Source organism: Mesoplodon densirostris, chromosome 2, assembly GCF_025265405.1.
Source record: "Mesoplodon densirostris isolate mMesDen1 chromosome 2, mMesDen1 primary haplotype, whole genome shotgun sequence".
NCBI lineage: Eukaryota > Metazoa > Chordata > Mammalia > Artiodactyla > Ziphiidae > Mesoplodon > Mesoplodon densirostris.
Genome location: NC_082662.1, coordinates 19,028,032 through 19,051,249, shown reverse-complemented (window position 1 = coordinate 19,051,249; position 23,218 = coordinate 19,028,032). Strand labels below are relative to the sequence as shown.

The following is a 23,218-nucleotide window of genomic DNA, read 5'->3' as shown; positions in this document are numbered from 1 at the left end:
CTTTGTTGGACTTCCGAATAAATTGGACTTATGAACGGGCTCTAGGAACAGAACTCATTCGTATGTAGGGGACTTGCCATAACCTGCCCAGGGTTGCACAGCTACTGAGAAGTGAAATCAAGATTCAGACTCAGTCTGATCACTGAGTCAACACTTTTACCCCCCACTCGGCCCTTGGACCTCCACAGAGGGAACCACCATTTCTGTTCAGGAGGAAGGAGAGGGACCCTGCAAAGAAGGAGATCTTGGAGTTGGGCCTCGAGGGATGAGTCATGGTAAGCCAAGGAGGCGTGAGATTCTGGAAATGAGGGGGGATTCTGATCAATGGAAATGAAGGTCAGAACTTTCCACGTGGGAGGAAAAGCATGAGCCAGGTTTGAGAAGGCAGGGTACAGAGTGGGAACAGACTGGGAAGAGCCTGGAATGCCAGGACAAGGGAGTCCGAACCTCTTCAGGAGAGAATGGGGAGGGCCTGGAGCTGTCTGGGCAAGGGATCCATGTGTTTTAGGAAACCCGCTCTCATGAAGCATGGAGGATGGTTTGGAGCGGGGAGGAAGCTGATCAGGAATTGCCCCAGGTTTTTTCATCATGGCAGCAGTAGGGATTGTGATGATTTCCACATGGGTATCACAGTTCAGGGTACCATGGATTGCCAACCTACCCTGTCCAATCATGCCACTCCCTTGCTCAAAGCCCTTCCCTGGCTCTCATGGCTCTCAGGATAAAGCACAGGCTCCTTTACTTACCTGGCATTCAAGGCTCTTCATAAGCTGGCCCCTTCCTGCCTCTCCAGCTGCATCTTGAGTACTTCTCCCCACACTAGCAATATCTACAGACTTGCAGTTTCCCTAACCAAATTCTCTCTTTTAGCCCCTGTGCCTTTGCACATGCTGTTCCTTCTACCAGGGAACTTCTCTGTTTTCCTTCCCCCTTCTTTGCTCAGATGCCTCCTACTAGCCCTTCAAGGCTCAGCACAGGGGTGGCCCTTGTTCACCTCCCAGGTAGGGCATGCTGTCCTCTGCATTCCTTACCCGCCCCCACCTCTCTCCCTTCTGCCACACTGTGCTGTGCTTAATGGCATGTGGGTTTTCTCTCCTGGACTCTGAGCTTCCTGAGAGTAGGGACTGTACTTAACACATCCGCTGGCCCAGGGTGAGGTCTGAGAAGCTGAAGTGAACCCTCTCCTGCAGACCCAGCCTTTTCCTTAAACCAGCTTTCCGGTGGCGCTGTGCCTCTCCGGCTGCTTTTGTTGTTAAATGATGTCAGCTGTTAGAGTGTGCTGAGATGCTGCAAATCCTTGTCCCTTCTGTTTCTCATCACTGGTCAGGGCAGCTTCTGGGGCTGTCAGGGTCTTTTCAGAGAGCACACACAGCCCGTCATGTCTATATTTTCTCTGCCGTGTGATTTCTGACAGCAGATCTCAGGCTGGTACCTCGGCAGCAGCTACAGGTGCTTGGGCCATGAGGACAGGACCCCTTCCTTCTCTATGAAGCTTCAACTTGGGACATTAGCAGCAGTACCTATTTTGGGCAATGCCTACATTTGGCATTGGTCGATCTTCCTACTTCCTTTTTGGGAGAAGAGCCCAGGGCCTGAGTAGAGGGGAGAAGGCCGAGGTGTGGCTGCCGATAACTCCTGTCTATTTGCCAGTGGTTTATTTGCCTGGGATTTGCGCTAAGACAAAAAGAACTTTTGCATTATTGATGATCATTGATCAGAGCCTTCCAAAAAAGAGAGAGATTGAGAGAGAGAGATGAAGGTTCCAGGCCAGTCATCAAATGGTAAACCAGGAGGGTGAGGAGTGGAGAAAGGAGGGGAGGTCCGGGTGGGTAGAGAACTCATGGAGCGGAAGGACACAGACACTGGAAAGAAAGTCTGGAGAAGCTGCTGAGTTTGGGGTGTACCAGATGTCAAACAGCTGTGTGGGCTGGAAATAAACCAGCAGCAGGGGCTGCTGCTGGCCTCTCCCTACACCCAGTTAAGGAGACTTCACGACAAGAGCTGTTGTCAGGGACAGAGGGTCACTTCATAATGATAGAAGAGTCAGTTCATGAAGATGATATAACAATCCTAGCAGCAGATGCACCTAATACCAAGGCTTGGAAATACATGAAGAACAAGGAGACAAAAAGCCCATAAAGGACAGCAGGCCAGCTCCCCCTGAGGGCATGAAACACGGCCATGCCCAGCTCTGAGCCTCTTCCTGAACCTTTTTCCTCCGTCTGTCGTTCCTCTCTGTGCTCAAGTCTTCTCTCTTCTCTCAACCCTGGTTCTTAGAACCAGGCAGGTTCTTCTCCACACCCCCATCACCTGCTGCAACCTGGGGGTTGGGTCCCTGCTCAGAATCTGCTGTTTGAATGAGCGAGGCAGCCCCCCTTCCCCCGCCTCTCAGACCTCAACTCCTGCTAATCACTGCCCTTGCCTCGCTGCCTCACTTGGTGTGTGGTTTCCTCGTATTTCTGCAGGGCTCACTCCCTCACTTCCTGTCTTTGCTCAGATGCCACTTTCCCGGGGAGGCCTCCCCTGACCTCCCTGTTCAAAGCCTGCACCTCACTATCTCCTTTCCCGCCTTCATTTTCCTCCACCCTATTTACCTCTAGAAACACTTCATATGTTCTACTTAGTACATTCATGTAAGCTCCATCGGGTCCACATCCGTTTTGTTCACTGTTATGTCCCCAGTGCCTAGAACATGCCTGACCCACAGATCAATATTTGTTAAATGAAGGGAAAAAAACCTAACTAGGGCTAAGCACAGGGGACAGGGACAGATGGGGGAGGCTAGGCTTTCAGCAAGGGTCTCTGGGCAGGGCCCACCTCTCACCACCCCCTACTCCGGACACAGCCCGTCCTCTCTCCTGCAGGTGGGGACCGGGGAGCACCGAGCTGCGGACTTCCTCGCCTCCCTTCCTCAGCGCCTACCCACCCCTGGGCCTGGGGCTGCGGCGACGGCGGAGGCGGGGGTTCGGAGCTCCCGGCCGCCCCGCCGGGACAGGAAGGGGCCGAGCCTCCCTCCTGGCGGGCGGGGGGCAGATAGGGAGGGAGCCTCGCGGGTGTGGGGAGGAGCTGGGGGAGGGGAGCGAGGAGGAGCGGCGGGCGCGGGAAGGGGAGACGGGAGCCGGAGTCGCAGGGCGCAGGGAGGTGGGGCTCGAGAGGGCGCGGGCCAGGGAAGAGCCCCCGGGGCGGCGGGGCGGCGGGGCGGGCGGCGCCCGGAGCTGGGCTGGGGGTCACGGCGGAGATGAGGCAGTCGCCGGCGGGGAGACGAGGCGCTGCGCGAGGAAGAGGACCCGGGAGGGCGAGCCCGCGGTCCGCACCTGCGTGTCCGGGAGGGGGTAAGCGCTCGGAGCCTGGTGCCTCCCGGGGCGGGGCGGGGGCGCCGGGGCCCCAGCTGCTCGTAGTCCGGCCGTCCCGGTGGAGCTGGGAGGGGAGGCGGCGCCCTCGTCGGCGCCCCGCTGGCCCGGGCGTCCCGCCTCTTGGCGCCTTCGGACGGGAGGGGCACTCGCCGTAAGGGGGTCCCGGAGGACCTGCCCAGCCGGAGGGGCGCGTCGGGGGGCGCGGCCCGGAGCCCCAGGAGCCCCAGGATGGAGGATAGGCCGAGGCAGCGCCCGGGGTCGGCTGCGGGATCCCTGGCGCGCGTTCTGGGAGGTCTGGCTGGGTGGGAGGCGCCCCTCGGGCGGGGGGCTGCGACGCCCCAACGTGGCCCCGGGAGGCCGAGGGCAGCCGAGCGCCGCCCCCTGCCGGCCAGGTCCGGGCGCCGCAGGGTCGCCCTTTTCTGGAGCGGAGTTGGAGGAGCGTCTCGTGTGGAGCCTCGGCTTCCAGACCCGGAGCCCGGCGGCCCTGACTTGCTTTGTGACCTTGGGCGGGTCACTGCGTCTCTTCGAGCCTCAGTTTGCACATCTATCAAATGGAGAGGATAATTCTCCCACCCTGCAGGATCTGTGGTAAAAAATGAGATAAACTGTAGAGTTCTGTACAAATCCCAGTTAATTACATAATGTCAGAAATGGAAGGGCACTAAGAAATCTGCTTTATAGCAGATGCAGAGAGTGGGGAATAAATGTTGCCCAAGGTCAAACTGCTTGTAAAAGAATATAAGACTAAAGTCCCTTGCCTCAGTAGCTCTGGTGAGGTTCAAGGATTAAAAGCAGGGGCTCTCAGTCAGACTGGCTGCATTACTAAACAGGGCTTGGCTGTTTACTAGCTGTGTGACCTTGGGAAAGCCCTTAACTTCTTCTGAGCCTTGGTTTCCTCTCATGTGAAATAGGGATTAGAATGATCACCTCACAGGGTTGCTGTGCAAATCAAATAGGGTCATTGCTCAGCACAGCACCTGGCATTGGTGGCCATCATGGCTCTGGTTGGTAGGAGAAACCTCTCACTTTCTTCCTTGGAGTCAGCTTCCAGGGTTTTCTTATCGGCCACACCTCGTGGGTCTTTGCTGTCCTCTGGTTGGCGCAGCCACAGCCAGGATCTAAGCCTTCCTCACAAGGACATCAAGGGACTCTTTACCAACAGCAACAGCAAAACCATTTGGGCAGCTGGGCCTTCTACAGCCTTTGGTCTGTCCAGCTGGTGGGGAGAAGTGGGTGGCCTTTGTCATGGAGGCATCAGGAAGCCAGGAACTAGAGGATGGCATGGGAGGGAGGGGGCTGGCTACCTGGACATGACTGGCAGGCCCTAGGGCCTCTTCCCCTCCTAATGGTGCCTAGGACAGGCCCAGAAATACAGAGATGCTTCCTCAGTTGGTCAGTTACCTGATGGATAAATAATGAGGGTGGATACCCCGGGTCATCCCTTCCCTGCTAGACCACAGGTAGATGATGGTTCTTTTTGGCAAGAGTGATATGACTGTGAGCAGAAATACAGATTCTCAAAGCTGGGAATTCCCAGGACCTGAGAGGTCCCTCTCTTTGCACAGATGGCTCCCATCTGAGGCCCACAGAGGGGCAGGGGCTTGCCAAGGTCATCAGTGTCCTCCAGGAAGCTGAATTCAGCAGACACCGTTCAGTCCTTGACTTTCGCTGCTGATCGCTCCTTCCCCTCGAAACACTCTCTTCTCCTGGCTCCTGTGACTTCACACTCATATTTTTCTTCTTGGTCTCTGTTGTTTTTGCAGATTCAGCCTTCTTTCTACAGCCATTAGCTGCTCTGCTCTCCCAGGCCCTCCTGTCTCATAGAAGGTGCTCTCCCTGGGTGATCTCATCCACCCCATTGGCTCTAGTTACCCCCTCTGTGCACATGGCTCCTAAATGCATGTTTGTTGTCAGCCAGGCACTGTTCTAGGCCCTGGGGTTATAGTGATGAGCTGACAGAAGGTGCATGGGTGGGGAGGGGCAGGGGAAACAAGCAATAAACAAACAAGCAGAAAATATCAGATATGGTAGAGTGCTAAAATGAACATGAAGCAGGGTGATATAGTAAAGGATGAGATACTTTATATTGTCTGGTCAAAGCTTTGCCAAGGAGGTGATATTTAAGGGGAGGGCTGGTAAAAGATGAGGTCAGAGAGGTAGCTGAAGGGGGCAGTGGGTGAATCATGTAGGGCCTTGCAGACCATGGTGAGGATTTTGGATTATATTCTGAGATGGGAGCCATTGGAGAGTTTTAAACAGAAGAGAGGGAATGCTGTTATTTCTCCTCGTCTCATTTGAGCCTTACATGAAGAGTTACTCTATATTGATTGTGAGCCTATTGTGCTCTGGTCACTGGAGTGGGGAGGAAATAGGTAGGTCTTCAAGGAGCTTCCAGGCACAGGCATAAGAGGCACAAACAAACCTGGAGTCAGGAGAGGGTTCAAAGGATGGAGATTTTGCATCCAGTTGACCAAGGAAGGCTTCCTGGAGGAAGCAGCTTTGAGAAGGGCCTCAGAGAGTAGATTATAATAGATATGTAGGAAGGGGAATGGGAAACATTGCTCTTCCAGGCAGAGGAACAGCCTGAACCAAGACACAAATGCCCCAAATGTGTGTAGAGAAGTCAGGGGAAAGGAGACAGAACCCGTGGGGGGAGTGAGAGTCCGGCTAGGTAGGTGGGGAGTCCGGGCTCTTCAGAGCAAGGCCCTGACCTGGCCATTTATTTGCTGTGTGACCTTGAGCCAATTGCATTACATTTCTGAGCCTCAGCTTCCTCATTCCTAAAAGGGAAATAAATGGTTAAATGCTGGGGGAGAGAGGGAAGGAGGGAGGATTCCAAGTGTTGGGGATGGGTGAGTAAGACCAGGATAATGCCTACAAAGGAAGAAAAGCTGGGGTAGGGTGGAAGATAGTGGCTCAGCTGAGTTTGGGTTCCCTATGAGACATCCAGGAGGGATGAACAAAGGACATTTGTGGCCAGAGGCACAAAGCACGGGGTTGGGGGACAAAGGTGAAATTGTCCGTGTGCTTCTTTCATTCATTCTTTGAGTAAATCACTACAGAACCAGTATAAGTATTGAGCCCAAAACATACAGCTGTGAACAAAAGCGGACTCTGCTCCAGGAAGTTGCCATCTTGTGGGGAGAGAGACCCACAAGCACTGGATGCAGGATGATGAGAACTGTACAGTATGAACAATGTCATGAGATACCGGCTGACACAGAGGAGAGAGGCCAACCCCACTCCGGTGGAAGGAGTGGACACGTTTCCGCAAAGAGAAGACAGTTGAATTTGATCCCGAGGGTGATATCAGAGTTGGACGGGTGAATGAGGTGGAAGGGTACCCCACACAGGTCCCTGGGCTTCGTGACACACAGGTCCCCCTCCCTTCCGGAACTCAAGTCCAACAGGGAGACAGGCAGTCAGCAAGTGAGCCCAGTCTAGGGCAGTCCAGTGTGATGTGTAATAAGGAGACCAGTGGGACAGGGAGGAGGGATGATCAATTCCATCCCTAGGGTCCAGAGGAACCTCCAGAGAGGGTGGAGGAGACAAGAGGAAGGGCATTCCAGGTAGCGGGAATAGCCCGTGCAAAGGCTCAGAGGAGTGAGAGAAGCACAGGAGGAGGTCTCAGCCAAACTGGAGGTGGGATCTCTTGCTGAGTGCAGGTCAACAGGAGGATGAGAGGAGAGGCCTGGCCTGTGCAATCTCTGGACAGGTAAGCAATAGGAAATGAAGAAAAAGGATTTGGGGTGCACGGCAGGGAAGGTTTTCCCAAGCTGCAGTCCCATGGAATAGGTGTCATTGGCCCCAGGTCCTCTTCACTTGCTAATTCTATTTGTCCTCTAGTGCTCAGCTTCAAAGCCACTTTCACCTGGGGATCTTAGGGTTGCCACAGGTTACATGTCCCCCCTGCTTTCCCGTGGTTCCCTGCATGCACCACTCTCGTCCTCTGTGGTCCCAGGTCCCAGGAGGGTTTTCCCAGGGCCATGGTGTCTCCCTAAGAGCAGGGTCCACATCTGTGTTGCTCTTGGCAACATGTGATAGGCCTTTTTTTTTTTTTTTGGCCGCGCAGCACAGCTTGTGGGATCTTAGTTCCCCAATCAAGGATTGATGAACCCATGCCTCCTGCAATGGAAGCACGGAGTCCTAACCACTGGACAACCAGGGAATTCCTGTGAAAGGCTTTAAGTAATTAGCTATTGAACAGATGAGGAAACAGGCTCAGACAGGTTGAGTAACTTGCCCAAGGTCACAGAGCTGATAAATGGCAGAGCTGGGAAACAAGTTCAGTCTACCTAACTCCAAAGCACTATCTGACTCCAAAGCTTATGTTCTAATCACGGCTGTATTATGCCTCCCAGCAGATGATGAATCCTGTAAACACCAACAAATTCAGTGTTTAATTTCTAGGAAATGAATTCCTGTTGTTAGTACCCTGCACATCCAGTCTGGAGAAGACAGCCTCTCCTCCGTCCTGAAAACAGTTTCACTCCATCGGCTCAAGTGCTTTCTGGGGACCCAGATGTGTAGCATCTGGCAGGGAGGGGCAGATTGAGCTCCAGGACCAGGGGATGCAGCCCTAAAAGTTTCTTGCAGAGTGTGGTCTGTCCTGCCCCTCTGCTCCCAGGATTGCTCCCCTAGGATGGAAACTCAGATGGGAGGCAGGGAGAGGATTTGAAAAGGCCAAAAGCGTATGGTGTGAAATGGGCATGAGAGCGCCTGGATACTCCCGTCCTGGATGCTGCTGCAAACAGGAGACAGTGGATGGAAAGGAGCATGGATGGAACTCTGAAGACTTGGTCTCTGCCTGTAATTCACGGTGTGATCTTGGGCAAGTGTCTTACCCTTTCTCTCCCTATCAGCACCATCAGGGAGTTGGAGTGGATGATTCCTAAGAGTCCTTCCTGCTGTGACACTGAGATCCTTCTTGAATCCCAAGGCTGACATTACTATCACCCCTCACACAACTCAGTGTGGTGAGTGGAGCAGCAGATCACCTGGGAGCCTCTCTGAAATGCAGAATCTCAGGTCCTGCTCCAGACCCCCAGAATCAGAATCTGCATTTTATAAATTTGTTTATTTTTATTTTATTTTATTTTATTTATTTTTGGCTGTGTTGGGTCTTTGTTGCTGCACGCTGGCTTTCTCTAGTTGTGGCGAGTGGGGGCTACTCTTCGTTGCGGTGCACAGGTTTCTCATTGCGGTGGCTTCTCTCGTTGTGGAGCACGGGCTCTAGGCGCGCGGGCTTCAGTAGTTGTGGATCGTGGGCTCCAGAACGCAGGCTCAGTAGTTGTGGCACACGGGCTTCAGTAGTTGTGAATCGTGGGCTCCAGAGCGCAGGCTCAGTAGTTGTGGCACACGGGCTTAGTTGCTCCGCGGCATGTGGGATCTTCCCGGACCAGGGCTTAAACCCGTGTCCCCTGCAGGCAGATTCTTAACCACTGCGCCACCAAGGAAAGCCCAGAATCTGCATTTTAAATAAGATCTTAGGTAATGCATGTGCACATTCTTAACCACCTTCCCACCCTTCTCTTTGGGCCATGCTGGAAAAACAGGCAGAGGATTGCTTGCTGAGTGCGGGATGAAGGTGTCTGTGCACCCTCCCATCACTGGACCTGGCAGAGAGAGACCCCATTCAGGTGAGAGTGATGGAGCCCAGCTCATAACAGGGACCCAGCGGAGATTTTTTGAATGTGTGCCGGCACATATGGTTAAATATTTGTGAATGCAGAAGGGAGTGGAACTGACTTGACTTGGCACCTTTTATGAGTGATGGAGCTCAGAATTGAGCAAGCCAGGTTCCAATTCTAGATCTATAGTGCCCTAGCTTTGGGGCCTTAGGCAAGCCATTTCTCTGAGCTTCAGATTCCTTCCCTGGGAAATGACTATAATAGCACCAACTTCAGAGGGTTGTGGTCGGACTTAAATGAGTTGACATAGGGGAAGTGCTTAGAACAGTGCCTGGGACTTCCCTGGTGGTCCAGTGGTTAATACTCTGCGCTCCCAACGCAGGGGGTCCGGGTTAGATCCCTGATCAGGGAACTAGATCCTGCATGCCACAACCAAGAGCCCACATGCCGCAACTAATACCCGGCACAGCCAAATAAATAAATAAATATATTTTTAAAAAACCTGCCTGGCACATAGTAAGCTCTTAATAATGTTGGCCATTAATTTACTACTACTGTTATTCCAGCCCTGGCCCACACAGCACCGGGTACTGTCCCAACCCCTTCCTGGGATTGCATTGTTTCATGAGAACAGAGTCCCAAAATGACCCCTAGGGGGCGATATCACCCCTGTTGTAAAGACCGGTTCTAGAGCAGTGCTATCCAATAGAAATACAATTCAGGCCACAAATGTAATTTTAGATCTAGAAAATTTAGAGGTAGCCACGCTTTAAAAAAGTGAAATTAATTTCAATTATATATTTTACTTACTCAGTATATCCAAAGTATTATCATGTAACTGATATAAAAATTATTAATGAGATATTTTACATTCTTTTTTGAACTAAGTCTTTGAAACCCAGGCTGTTTTACACTTAAAGCAGCACATCTCAGTGGCCACATTTCAAGCTCTCAATGCCCTCATGTGACCAATAGTGACTATTCTAGAGTCTCTCAGCGCTGGCTCTGAATCCCAGCTGTGCCACATTGCCTATGTGGCCTTGGGCTAGTCATTTCACCTCTGTGGATCTCAGTTTCTTCATCTGTAAAGTGGGGAAAACAACTCTGCCCCAAGGAGTAGTCTTAGGGGCAGATGATGGTGAGAGTTTAAAACTTCTTTGCCCTCTTTCTCACAAGCATGGGAGAATTCAGTGAGAGCCTTAGTACAATGCATTTAGTCATTCAAGGTGGTCCCTTCCCTGTTGAAGGCTGGTAATTGACCCAGCGCAAGGCTGAAAGTAGGAAGGGGTTGGAGTCTCATGTTTCCCTAACTGTTAAAAAGCCTTTGGAAACAAGCTTTACCTGTCTTTGACTTTTTAAAGATAACAAGCTTGCCAGTGATGAAGATAACCAGAGATCATCCAGACCAGTGGCTTCCAAACCTGGCTACACCCTAGAAACATGTGGGGAGCTTTGAACAATTACAGTGTCTGGGCTCTACCCCTCAGGGGTTGAAGCCTGGACATCTGTTTGTTTGTTTGTTTGTTTAACAGCATTTGTATTTTTTTAAAGTTCCCCCAGGTGATTCTCATGCACAGCAAGAGACTCTCTGATCTGGTCCAACCCTCTCATTTTCAAGATAGAGAAACTGAGGCCCAGACAAGGAACTGTCTTTTGTAAGGTCACAGAGAATTAGTGGCAGAACCAAGCTAAAGCTCAGGGCTCCCATCTCTCAGTCCATTTCTCAGGGCCCATTCCTCACCAGTTCATGGAGCCTTTTATAAACACTTATTGACCTCTTGCTCTGGGCCAGCTGTCAGGGCTATAGGAGCTAAATAAGATATGGTCCTTGCACTCAATGTCCAGTGATGGAGACAGTCCTGTGCGGCTGTGGGCATCCAGAAGAGGGGTACCTAACCCTGAGGAAGCTGTCCTGGGGAAAGCTTAGATAAGGCTTCATGGGGAGATTCCAGAGCTTAGTCCTGAAGGGTGACTTAATTTCCAGACAGAGACAAAAGTGTAGAGCAGGAAACGGCACTGGGACATGGGTATGGCAGCAGGATGCTGGCAGAAAAACAAGCAGATCTGTGCTGCTAGAGTGTGAAGGTCACAGCCAGCTAGGTTCAGAGGTGATGCTGGAAATGTAATTAAAGACCAGTTGATGAAAGTTCTCTTAAACCAAGCCATGGCGCTGAGACTTAATCCCAGGTGCAGTGGGAGCCACTGGAGGATTTTAAGAGAGTGACATGGTCAGACTTTTAGTTAAAAGGAGGATTCTGGGTGTGACGTGGTAACAGAATGGAAAGGAGTTGAGGCAGGGAGACCATTTAAGCCAGAGAAAATTTTGGCCTGAAACAAGACAGTGGCAACGGGGATAGAGAAGAAGGAAAAGAGCCAAGGCAGAGTTAGCTTTCGGCAGTGGAACTGATAGAGTTTAGTAATTCAGTGAAAGAGGGGACTGTATCAGTCAGCTATGGCTGTGTAACAAGCCACCCTCAAACTCAGGGGATTAAAACAATAACATTTATTACTACAACTCATGCGTCTGGAGATTGACTGACTTAATCTGAAATGGGCTGGGCATTTCTGCTATTTTAGCTGGGCTCACACATGCATCTACCCATCAGCTGAGGAGCTCTGTTCTCTGTGGGGATTTGCTGGGGCCTTTAGTATGAGCAGCTCTTCTCCACATGTTTGTCTCCTCCTCTTGGTACCGGTGGCTAGCCCACACACGTTCTTCTCATAGAGATGGCAGAGTGCAAGCAGAAACATGCACAGTGTCTTGACTAGATTTGGAATCGGTTCACCGTCACCTCTTCCTCACTCTGTTGGCCATAGCAAGTCCATGCTGAGCCCAGAATCCAGGAGCAAGGAAATATACACCTCATCTTGACAGGGTAAGATGGAGGCAGCATGGGGTAGTGGAAGCATTGAGCTGAGCTAGGAGAAAGGCGGAACTTTGTGATCTTGGGCAAGACACCCACCTCTCTAGGCCTTAGCAATCTCAGCTGATTAGATTGGATTATACCATTTTTTTAAAAATCAATTATTATTTATTTATTTTTAATTTTTGGCTGTGTTGGGTCTTCGTTGCTGCACGCGGGCTTTCTGTAGTTGCGGCAAGAGGGGGCTACTCTTCCCTGTGGTGTGCGGGCTTCTCATTGCGGTGGCTTCTCTGGTTGTGGAGCACAGGCTCTAGGTGCGCGGGCTTCAGTAGTTGTGGTGCACAGGCTCAGTAGTTGTGGCGCACAGGCTCAGTTGCTCCGCGGCACGTGGGATCTTCCTAGACCAGGGATCGAACCCGTGTCCCCTGCATTGGCAGGCGGATTCTTAACCACTGCACCACCAGGGAAGTTCCTGTTATGAACAATTCTTGCACATGCCTTTTGGTGAACAGCTGTCCATGTTTTTATTGGGTATATAACTGGGAGTAGAAGTTCTGGGTCAGAGGTTTGGTTTTTTTAGCCATGAGGCATGTGGGATCCTAGTTCCCTGACCAGAGATCAAACCCGTGCCCCCTGCACTGGAAGCATGGAGTCCCAACCACTGGACTGCCAGGGAAGTCCCTTGGCTACTTTTTATTTTTTGACATTTTCCAGATTTTATAATTGGAGAAACTGAGGTGAAAGGTTGACTTGCTCAAGAAACTAATTAAATTTCAAAACTTGCATTCATTTACAGATAGATAGACTGATTGACTGATAGACACACACATTAAAACTTCTCAGTCTTCCTCTCTTATTTATTTCACCTGCATGACACCCCCGGGAGACAGACTTGATACCTGATTTTACAGAGAAGACCCAGACTGCGGGAGGTCCCATGAGATAGAGAGAATGAAATGAAATAACAGCTGTGGATGTACTTTGTGGAAATCATTCTCAGATTTGTGGAGAATGATTTGCCCATCTAGGGCTCACTCATCCGTACCACACAGCTTCCAGAGAAAGAACAGGCATGAATTCCTCTGGGGGGGATTGATTCTACTGCAACAAATCTTTATCACAGCCTTGGTTTTTTTTTTTTTTTCCTCCAGAAGGATGGGACTGGCTTCTGAGAATACATTAAACCCATACATCCTGTTTGTTTCCGGCAAGGTTTTATGACTTGCTTAGTTAAAATAAAGATCCTTCCGAAAGGGGAGGTGACTGATCTTCCTGCAGGCTGGAGGAAGCCTTAGTTAAGAGTGATAAAAAGGACACCTGTGGTATGGAAGCCACTGTGCCTTCCTGGAATCCACATAGCAGTGCTGGGAAAAAGGTGCTGGGACCCCCATTTACAGATGGGAAGAAAAGCGCAGGAGGTGAAATGACTTGCCTCCATCCCAGGGTAGGGATTGTTTGGTGGGAAGGAACTGAAAATCCTCTGTCTGATTTCTTTCTCAAGGCCTGGTGTGTCCATTTGAACTGGCTCAACTAGGAAAAGTGCAAGTTGCTACAAATGAAGTTTCCTGGGTCTAGGGGCTGCTCATGGACATCTAAGGATAAGGAGTATCACTGGGCTTGGAAGGCTCCTTCCTCCTCTCCTAGGGCAGGTGGTTCCCCTCTCTCTCTGCTCCTTTCTCTGTCTGCTCCGTTCTCCTGCCTCTCTCTGCAGACTTGTTTTTGTTTGGTTTGATTTGGTTTGGTTTGTTTACTTGCAGCTTTTCTGCTCCCCGCCGCCACTTGCCTTGACTTTGGTCGTGGCTGTGACCCGACTCTCGCCCCAGCATCCTTAGCTTTCAAGTTGCTTCCCCTCCATCATCTATCCACCCAGCTGCTTACAATCTCCAATCTAAATTCCCCAGAGAGAATCTGCTGGCTTGTTTTGACTCACATGTCCACCCTGGTCCAGTCAGCTGTGGTCAGAGGTGGTCTGTGACCAAGTAGGGATTGGGACCCAGGTCTGTCTGCCTGCTTTTTCTCCTCCACCCCACTGCAGAGATGCTGTAGCTGGAGGATGCATGGTATGGCTAGAATCTGTGTGATCTGGATTCCAGGGAAGATGCTGCTGGGCTCTGGAGAGGCTGAGGAGGGTCCTTGCTGCTGCTGTGAGGGCTCTCAGAAGTGTGGTGGGCAGGGGAGAAGCTCCCTGGTATGGCTGGTATGACGTCTGACAATGGCAGACGTCACTCACTAAAATGGACAGCGATGCTTTGTTTCTAGTGAGGGAAGAGACCTTGTTGCCTGGAGACCTGAACATGGTTGGATACATCCTAGAGAAACCAGAGAAGTCATCATTTACTATGTTGGACATTTGGGTCCATGTTCTTACCAGTTCTCCCCAAACTCCGGTGAGGTATGAAGTATCACCTCCATCACTGAGGCTTGGAGTGCTTAAGTGACTTACCCAATGGCCACAGTGACGAAGTGGAGAAACGGGGACTGGGATCTGAGCCTGCCTGACCTAAAATGTATGCTTTTAGCCACTTCCCTCCAGCTCTGTTACCATGGTTACATTTGTTCAGGATGCTACAGTTACAGCACATCACATACATGATCTTACTGGAACTACTAAACACCCCTTGGGGGCAGCATAGCCATGCTAATGTTCCCATTTTACTAACGAAGAAACTGAGGATCAAAGAGAAATCATGTCTTGCCCATGATTACCCTGCTGGTCAGTGGCAGAGATGGGATCAGAACCCAGATCTTTGGAACCAGGATGTATGGATAGGTATTAATGTATCAAAATCAATGTATCAGTGCTGGTAGTGTGGTTCCAATATTACCAATGCTGGTAGTGTGGTTCTCTTTTTTTTATAATGTACAAAATTAAGAAAAATTACAAATATATCATTCCCTACAAAAGAGTGTATATAATATATATAAAACATACTTACAGATTAAAGACTAACAATAAACTTCCATGTACTCAACCACCACCTTAAAAACCAGAACATCATTGATACCTTTAAAACTCTCCCACAGGGCTTCCCTGGTGGCGCAGTGGTTGAGAGACTGCCTGCCGATGCAGGGGACACAGGTTCACGCCCCGGTTCGGAGGATCCCACATGCTGCGGAGCGACTGGGCCCGTGAGCCATGGCCACTGAGCCTGCGCGTCCGGAGCCTGTGCTCCACAACGGGAAAAACCCTTCCACGATGATTACATCCCCTCTTCTTTTCCCCTCTAGTGGTAACCACTATCCTGAATTTTATTTTATTATTATTATTTTTAATTATTTTATTTATTTTTGGCTACATTGGTCTTCTTTGCTGCATGCAGGCTTTCTCTATTTGCAGCAAGTGGGGGCTACTCTTCGTTGTGGTGCGCAGGCTTCTCATCACGGTGGCTTCTCTTGTTGCAGAGCACGGACTCTAAGCACGTGGGCTTCAGTGGTTGCAGCACACAGGCTCAGTAGTTGTGGCACACGGGCTTAGTTGCTCCGCGGCATGTGAGATCTTCCCGAACCAGGAATTAAACCTGTGTCCCTTGCATTGGCAGGCATATTCTTAAACACTGCGCCACCAGGGAAGTATCTTTATTATTTATTTATTTATTTATTTATTTATTTTTGGCCGCACCACGCGGCTTGCAGGATCTTAGTGCCCCGACCAGGGATCAAACTCGGGCCCCCTGCAGCGAAAGCCCTGAGTCTTAACCACTGGACCACCAGGGAATTCCCCTGAATTTTTTTTTTTTTTTTTTTTTTTTTTTGCGGTACGCGGGCCTCTCACTGTTGTGGCCTCTCCCGTTGCGGAGCACAGGCTCCGGAAGCGCAGGCTCAGTGGCCATGGCTCACGGGCCCAGCCGCTCCACGGCATGTGGGATCTTCCCAGACTGGGGCACGAACCCGTGTCCCCTGCATCGGCAGGCGGAGTCTCAACCACTGCGCCACCAGGGAAGCCCTCCCCTGAATTTTATATGTAACATTTCCTTGCTTTTCCTTATGGCTTTGACACATGTTAATATCCTTAAACAGTTTGTTTCTTCTGGCATGCTTTTGATGTTGGCACTGTTATGTTTGTGAGAATCACCCATTTTGATGCGTGTGCTTTGGTTTACTCAGTCTTGCTTCTCTGTAGCACCCGTCATAGGAATATGCCACATTCTGCCATTCTGCTGCTCATGGACGATTGGGTGGTTTCCAGTTGTTTGCTGTTACAGTCAGTACCACCTTAACTATTCTCGTTCCTCTCTGCTGGGGAACACATCAAAGAGTTTCTCTGTCTTATATACCTGGGAGTGAAATTACTGGGTTATGAGGTAGTCATTACATTTTTAGATTTACGACATAGGCCAAATTTTTTGCTAACAAGGGTCCTCTAATTTATACTCTGCTAGTGGGAGGTGACAATTCCTGTTGCTCCACATCTTTATCAAACTGACATGACGTGATCAGATTAAAATTTTTTACCTATCTGCTGGATGAAGATAGTATCTCACTGTTGTTTGAATTTGTATTTTTTATCTTATTATTTGAAGTGTGATGGGAAAGAAGTGGTTGACTCTAGAGGCGTAGTCTGTATCTCCAAAGGTAGCTGGATTGTGGGAAATTCCCCCAAATTTGTTCCAGTTGGAGAAAGGTGGCAGTCAGGAGATAGCCCCAGAATCGTGTGAATTCCTGCAAAGCTCCAGCCCAGCATTCCTGACCGAGGCAATCCACCCCGTCCTTCTTCCCAAGATGTCACCCACCAGCCTCTCAGGCCTGTCTGAGCCCACGCCTTTCACTGGAATGAGGTCATTGGAATCCCTGGAACCCAAGGAGTGACCGCCAGGGTTTGTGGGGCAAGCACACCAGCCTTCCGTGAGAAATGACGCCACCTCGCTCACCCAGACCGTCTGGAGGGAAGAAAATTCCAAGCAGTCCAGCCCGACTTCACATTTTCCCTGTGAACTGAAGTGGGAGGAAATCTTCAGCCAGAGGCCTTTGGGGAGGAGCACAGGGCAAGGAGAGGGCTGGGGTGGTAGGAGGGAATCACCGTTTTCACTTATCACCATGAGATCCCAAACAAGCTTCTCTCCTAGAAGCAAACATGCCTTAAGGCTTTGCTTCCTGAATTGAGGCAGTGTGGAGAAGCGTGGAAATTTCAGAGCTGGCCCTGGACCTGGTTTTTCCACTTGCACGTGGATGACCTTGGGCAGGTGACTTCACCTCTCTGAGCACTGATTTGTTTATTTGTAGGTTAGGGGTCCTAGGTGGAGTTGGCCCCAGGGCTAACTCAGTGCCTGGAACATACCAAGAGCCCCATGAAAGATAGTATGATAATATTCCTCAAACTTTGGGAATGTTTTAGAGCAGGTGGCTTAAGATGGGTTTTCTTAAACTGAAGCTGTTTCCCCTCCTCTAGGCAGATATTATTTAAAGATGAAGCATGATTTTGGGAAGTGGGAGGGAAACTACCACATTGCACATTTAGCTTCTTAATGTTTTAAATCAGTCAATCAATAGACATAGACTGAACCTTCCCAACAAAGCCCTTAACCAAGCAGAATGAAGGAAATAGGATGATAATGATTTTTTTTTTTTTTAGAAGATGTTGGGGGTAGGAGTTTTAGTAATTTATTATTTATTTTTGCTGTGTTGGGTCTTCGTTTCTGTGTGAGGGCTTTCTCTAGTTGTGGCAAGCGGGGGCCACTCTTCATCGCAGTGCGCGGGTCTCTCACTATCGTGGCCTCTCTTGTTGAGGAGCACAGGCTCCAGACGCCCAGGCTCAGTAGTTGTGGCTCACGGGCCTAGTTGCTCCGCGGCATGTGGGATCTTCCCAGACCAGGGCTCGAACCCATGTCCCCTACATTAGCAGGCAGAGTCTCAACCACTGCGCCACCAGGGAAGCCCAATAATGATTCTTGACACTTCTCAGCCTTTTAGTGGGTTTCAAAGGCCGACCTTGCCCAGAGCAATGAAAGCTCCACAGCAGCCCTGGGTGCCATATGGGGTGGCTCCTGTTTGGAGAAGAAATCTGAGACCTAAGGACTTGCCCAAGGTCATACAGGAAGGCTGGGGTAGAATAAGGATTAGAGCCCAGGTTGCCCCAGTCCAAGCCAAACCCTCCCCTGTGCCCTGCTGCCTCCCGTGCCCGGTGCCAGCCACCGCCTGAGCACTGTCCCCTACCCACCTCTGCTCTCTGCACTCCAGCCTCTGGGCCTTTACTCTTGCCTTTCCAGCCACCAGGAATGCCATCCCTCCCGACCGTGACTACTGAAACCCTTCTCCTTAATGTAGGCAGCCAGTAGAAGAATACACAGGCCTTAAGAATGATATTGTGGGGACTTCCCTGCTGACACAGTGGTTAAGAATCCGCCCGCCAATGCAGGGGACACGGGTTCGATCCCTGGTCCGGGAAGATCCCACATGCCGCAGAGCAACTAAGCCCACGCACCACAAGTACTGAGCCTGCGCGCCACAACTACTGAAGCCTGCGCCTAGAGCCCTTGCTCCACAACAAGAGAAGGCACCGCAATGAGAAGCCTGCGCACCCCAATGGAGAGTAGGCCCCGCTCGCCGCAACTAGAGAAAGCCCACGTGCAGCAATGAAGACCCAATGCAACCAAAAATAAATAAATAAAAATGAATAAAATTATTTAAAAAAAGAAAAACAGGGGACTTCCCTGGCGGTCCAGTGGTTAAGGTTCTGTGCTCCCAATGCAGGGACATGGACTCGATCCCTGGTTGGGGAACTAAGATCCTGCGTGCCGCACAGCATGGCCTAAAAAATAATAATAATGAATAAATAAATAAATAAATAAACATATAAACTATGAAAGAAATTCATACATAATAATCATGATCACATTTTTTAAAAGTACGTGTATATATATATATTCTGCCTTGCCAGCTCCATCCCAGGGTCCTTGAAGCTACATGTCTGCTTCCCTTGCTGGGCTGTGAATGCTTTTAGGGCAAGACCTGTTTGCTAAGCTGACCTGGAAGAGATAAAATGAATCATAGGGATTCCTGGTGGAGTTGTAGCATTCCACGCAAGGCAGGGAGAGACACAGTGGGGGCTGTGGATGAGGCTAAGGGGTCTTGGCATTCTTCTTGCCAACCCCATATACCCAGGGGCTGCCTGCCAGGCCCCATGGACTTCAGACCCTAGAACTTGCCCCTGTCCTAAATACTGAAACCCAGATTCAAGTCCCGAGACACAGAGGAGAAAAGAAAATGATTCTTTAAGATTTGTTTTGTGACTAAATTTCCAGTTTTCATTTGGAAAGCCAAATGTATTTTCTGGATTTGAACTTTCACCATGAAAAATGCTCTGGGGTTTTTATTTTGGCAGTTGATTTCTTTGCTTAACAAAAAGGTGGTTTGGTTTGGTTTGGTTTGGTTCTGAGTCATGCATGCTCACTCTAGGAAATTTGGAAAATTCATATGGATAGAAGAAAGTTCACTGCCCCCTCCTCCCCAATTCGTAGAGAAATAAATGGTAACAATTTGGTATCTTTCCAAGTGTCCTCTGTGTGTGTGTGTGTGTGTGTGTGTGTGTGTGTGTGTGTGTGTGTGGTTATTTTGTTTAGTTTCCATTGTTGCTGAAAGAATAGGATGATTTCTGATTCACAATTTACAGAACTGTTTTCATGTCCTTGTAACAAGCCTGTGATGCTTCCAACAGCTGTGACACTTTGCCTCCTCTGGGGATTGTGGGGGTGAGCACGTCACGCTCCCCTGTATTCTCCTCACACTTGTGAGAGTGCCAGTTACGCTGCACCGCTGCCAGCACTAAACAGGATCCTTTTAATCTTAGAGTTAATCTCAAGTGTCTAAATTGTCCTTCTAGAACCTAACTCTACTTTTTCTTTTCCTTAACCCCCAGAACTTCTGAACACGTGCCCTTCTCGATGAACCCACAGTGATCTCTTTGTTTTGCCTTCTCCCAGCTCATGCATTCTTCGAGTCTTGGTAACCGGAATGTTTTGTCTGTTTGGGCTCCAAACGTTCAGTGGGACAGGAACCAAAGTTAATTACCTCATGACATGTCCAGACGAACCTGAGAAAATTGTGAGCTGTTGACTGCACTGCCTCTCTGAATCAGCTGGTACTTCTTTTTGTCTCTAGTTTTAAAAGCTCCCCAGAGGGGACTTCCCTGGTGGCACAGTGGTTAAGAATCTGCCTGCCAATGCAGGGGACACGGGTTCGATCCCTGGTCTGGGAAGATCCCACATGCAGTGGAGCAACTAAGCCTGTGAGCCACAACTACTGAGCCTGCGCTCTGGAGCCCGCGAGCCACAACTACTGAACCCCACGCGCCACAGCTACCGAAGCCCATGCGCCTAGAGCTCGTCCGTGCTCCGCAAGAGAAGCCACTGCCATGAGAAGCCCACGCACTGCAACAAAGAGTAGCCCCTGCTCGCGCAACTAGAGAAAACCCAGGTGCAGCAACAAAGACCCAAACACAGCCAAAAATGAATGAATGAATGAATGAATGAATTTTTTTTAAAAAAGGCTCCCCAGAGGCGACCTGAAATCCAGAATCTTCTCAGAACAGGATGGAGGAAATTATTCTGAAGTTCTCATTAAACACATTTATCTCTCAAGCTTTGGAAGGAGCCAAAATGCCAAAGGCAAGAATTCCAGAGCACTGCCTACACTGTTTTGATATCCTGATAAATGTCTAACAAATCTAGCATGTGTCCTCTAGGCCTGACCAGTTGCTGGGCAAAGTTCCAGAACAGTGAGACATCTTGGGATTCATCTGGTTTAGGAAAGACCTTTAACTACCAGGTGGTAGTCACCTCAATGTTCTTTAAATAGTCAAGTTTTGAGGTCTTTTCACTGGGGTCTGTTCTGATGGCTGCCTCCCACCAGTGTGAAACAGAAGGATGACCTTATTCTGTGAGCAGGACAACTGTGAAGGAAGGAGCTGCGTGTGTGAAAGTCTGTGGGAAGAGAGAGCCACCCACAATGTCCCCACCAAACCAGTCAGTGGAAGGCCTTCTGCAGGGAGCTCCCAACAGATCCCTGAATGCCACAGAAACTCCAGGGGCTTGGGATCCAGGGACCCTCCAAGCCCTCAAGATTTCTCTTGCTGTGGTCCTTTCCATCATCACACTGGCCACAGTCCTTTCCAACACCTTTGTGCTTACCACCATCTTCCTGACCAGGAAGCTCCACACCCCAGCTAACTATCTCATTGGCTCCCTGGCCACGACTGACCTCTTAGTTTCCATCTTGGTCATGCCCATCAGCATCGCATATACCACCACCCACACCTGGAGCTTTGGCCAACTCCTGTGTGACATCTGGCTGTCTTCTGACATCACGTGCTGCACAGCCTCCATCCTGCATCTCTGTGTCATTGCTCTGGACAGGTACTGGGCCATCACTGATGCCCTGGAGTATAGTAAACGCCGGACAGCAGGCCACGCGGCTGCCATGATTGCCACCGTCTGGGCCATCTCCATCTGCATCTCCATCCCACCACTCTTTTGGCGGCAGGCCAAAGCTCATGAAGAGATGTCGGACTGCCTGGTGAACACTTCTCAGATCTCCTACACCATCTACTCCACCTGTGGGGCCTTCTACATCCCGTCCGTGTTGCTCATCCTCCTCTATGGCCGGATCTACACAGCCGCCCGGAACCGCATCCTGAATCCGCCATCCCTCTACGGGAAGCGCTTTACCACAGCCCATCTCATCACAGGCTCTGCGGGGTCCTCGCTCTGCTCGCTCAATCCCAGCCTTCACAAGGGGCATTCTCATTCCGCCGGTTCCCCTCTCTTTTTCAACCACGTGAAGATCAAGCTTGCGGATAGTGTCCTGGAGCGCAAGAGGATTTCTGCTGCCCGAGAGAGGAAAGCCACTAAAACCCTGGGGATCATTCTGGGGGCCTTTATCATCTGCTGGCTGCCCTTCTTTGTTGCATCTCTGGTCCTCCCCATCTGCCGGGACTCCTGCTGGATCCACCCAGCCCTTTTTGACTTTTTCACCTGGCTAGGCTATCTAAACTCCCTCATCAATCCAATAATCTATACTGTGTTTAACGAAGAGTTTCGGCAAGCATTTCAGAAAGTCGTCCATTTCAGGAAAGCCTCTTAGTCTTGTTTGGTGGCGACTCTTGTTATCTTTTATGTCCTGTAATCCAATTGGAATTGTCTTTTTTATTTTTCCTGAGAGTTGGGTTAGTCCTGATATCTTGGGTTTTGGTTCAATCAATAGAATTGTTCAGTGTTCTTTTTTGCTGTTGTTTTCTTGACCTCCGAGCCACCAAAAGCTGGGCAGCTGTGTAAAATGGGACAAGACTTCACTTAGTATAATATTTTCACAGTTCATCCATGTTGGAAAGAATGTGTCCACAGGTTTCCCCATGGATGCAATTTAGGCAGAAAGCTGCCTGACTCTGTAGGAAGACCCCAGGCTCAAAGGGGGAAGCTTTCTGGTCTACGTAAGTGTTGTATGGAGCTTAAAAGAGGGTAGATGAGATTAATGACCTGAGTTGAAAGGGAATTTGGAGTCAGGTAGATGGGTTTCCATTCCATGTGGCACCTTAATTGGAAATTAACACCCAAGTATCAATATTTCTTCCACTGAGTCCTTCTTAGATTGAATCTTCCTTAGTTGTTCATGGGTAGAGATTCAGCATTGGAGGTGCCAATGATACAGAGTGACAGAGATTCAGAAGCCAGGGGCAGGGGAGTGGGATGGTTGGAACAAGATAGCTACCCTGTGCCTATCCTCCTTCCCCAGTTTCTCTGCACCATCTTAATGTTCTGAAGTTAAAACCCACAGTTACCCCCATTGAAGTAGATTGACAGGATTTGTACCTACCAAGCTTGGAATACCATTCTGAATTTTCTTCCTATATCCCATTCTCTTTAGAGATCTTAAGCTATTGAGTACTGTCAAATAAAAAGCATGAAACATCATGATCAACAAAACCTCAAAGGGGTAATTTTTCCCCCTTTCCCTGGATATAGAAACCTTTCAATTCAATCCAGTCTCTAGCATTTATTGAGCACCTACCACATGCCAGGCCCTGTGCCAGAGTCCTGGTAGTTATTATTTCATTGGTGCCTCATAACAGTGGAAGTCAGTGTAACATGATGATTAGAGCTGAGGACCTAATGCCTCAATTCAAGTCCAAGTGCTACCAGTTTCTAGTTGGGTGACCTTGGACAGGTTTCTTAATCCCTCTTTGCCTCAGTTTCCTCAAATGTAAAATGAGGAAAATAATAGGTATATTATTGTATATTTTAATACAGTGCTTGGCCTAAGAGCTCTTATCATTTTAGAGATACAGAAACTCACCTGCCCAAGGACAAGCAATATAAAAATAACAGCTGCTGTGTATTGAGTGCCTGCAATGCTCCTTACATACAATTTCTGGTTTGCTTTT

General features: G+C 49.7%; 1 protein-coding gene across 2 annotated transcripts; it reads left to right on the top strand.

Moving 5' to 3' along the window:
- Positions 1 to 3,243: 3,243 nt before the first annotated feature.
- On the top strand, positions 3,244 to 21,952 carry HTR1D (5-hydroxytryptamine receptor 1D). 2 transcript variants are annotated; one of them, XM_060080717.1, is made up of 2 exons: positions 3,244 to 3,332; positions 19,700 to 21,952. In XM_060080717.1, the coding sequence occupies exon 2, from the start codon at positions 20,788 to 20,790 to the stop codon at positions 21,919 to 21,921; it is 1,134 nt and encodes a 377-aa protein (XP_059936700.1). In that variant the 5' UTR covers positions 3,244 to 3,332; positions 19,700 to 20,787; the 3' UTR covers positions 21,922 to 21,952. The 2 variants fall into 2 exon arrangements, with proteins under 2 accessions (XP_059936700.1, XP_059936710.1); XM_060080727.1 differs by having other exon boundaries at positions 3,246 to 3,332; positions 19,764 to 21,952.
- Positions 21,953 to 23,218: the final 1,266 nt, after the last annotated feature.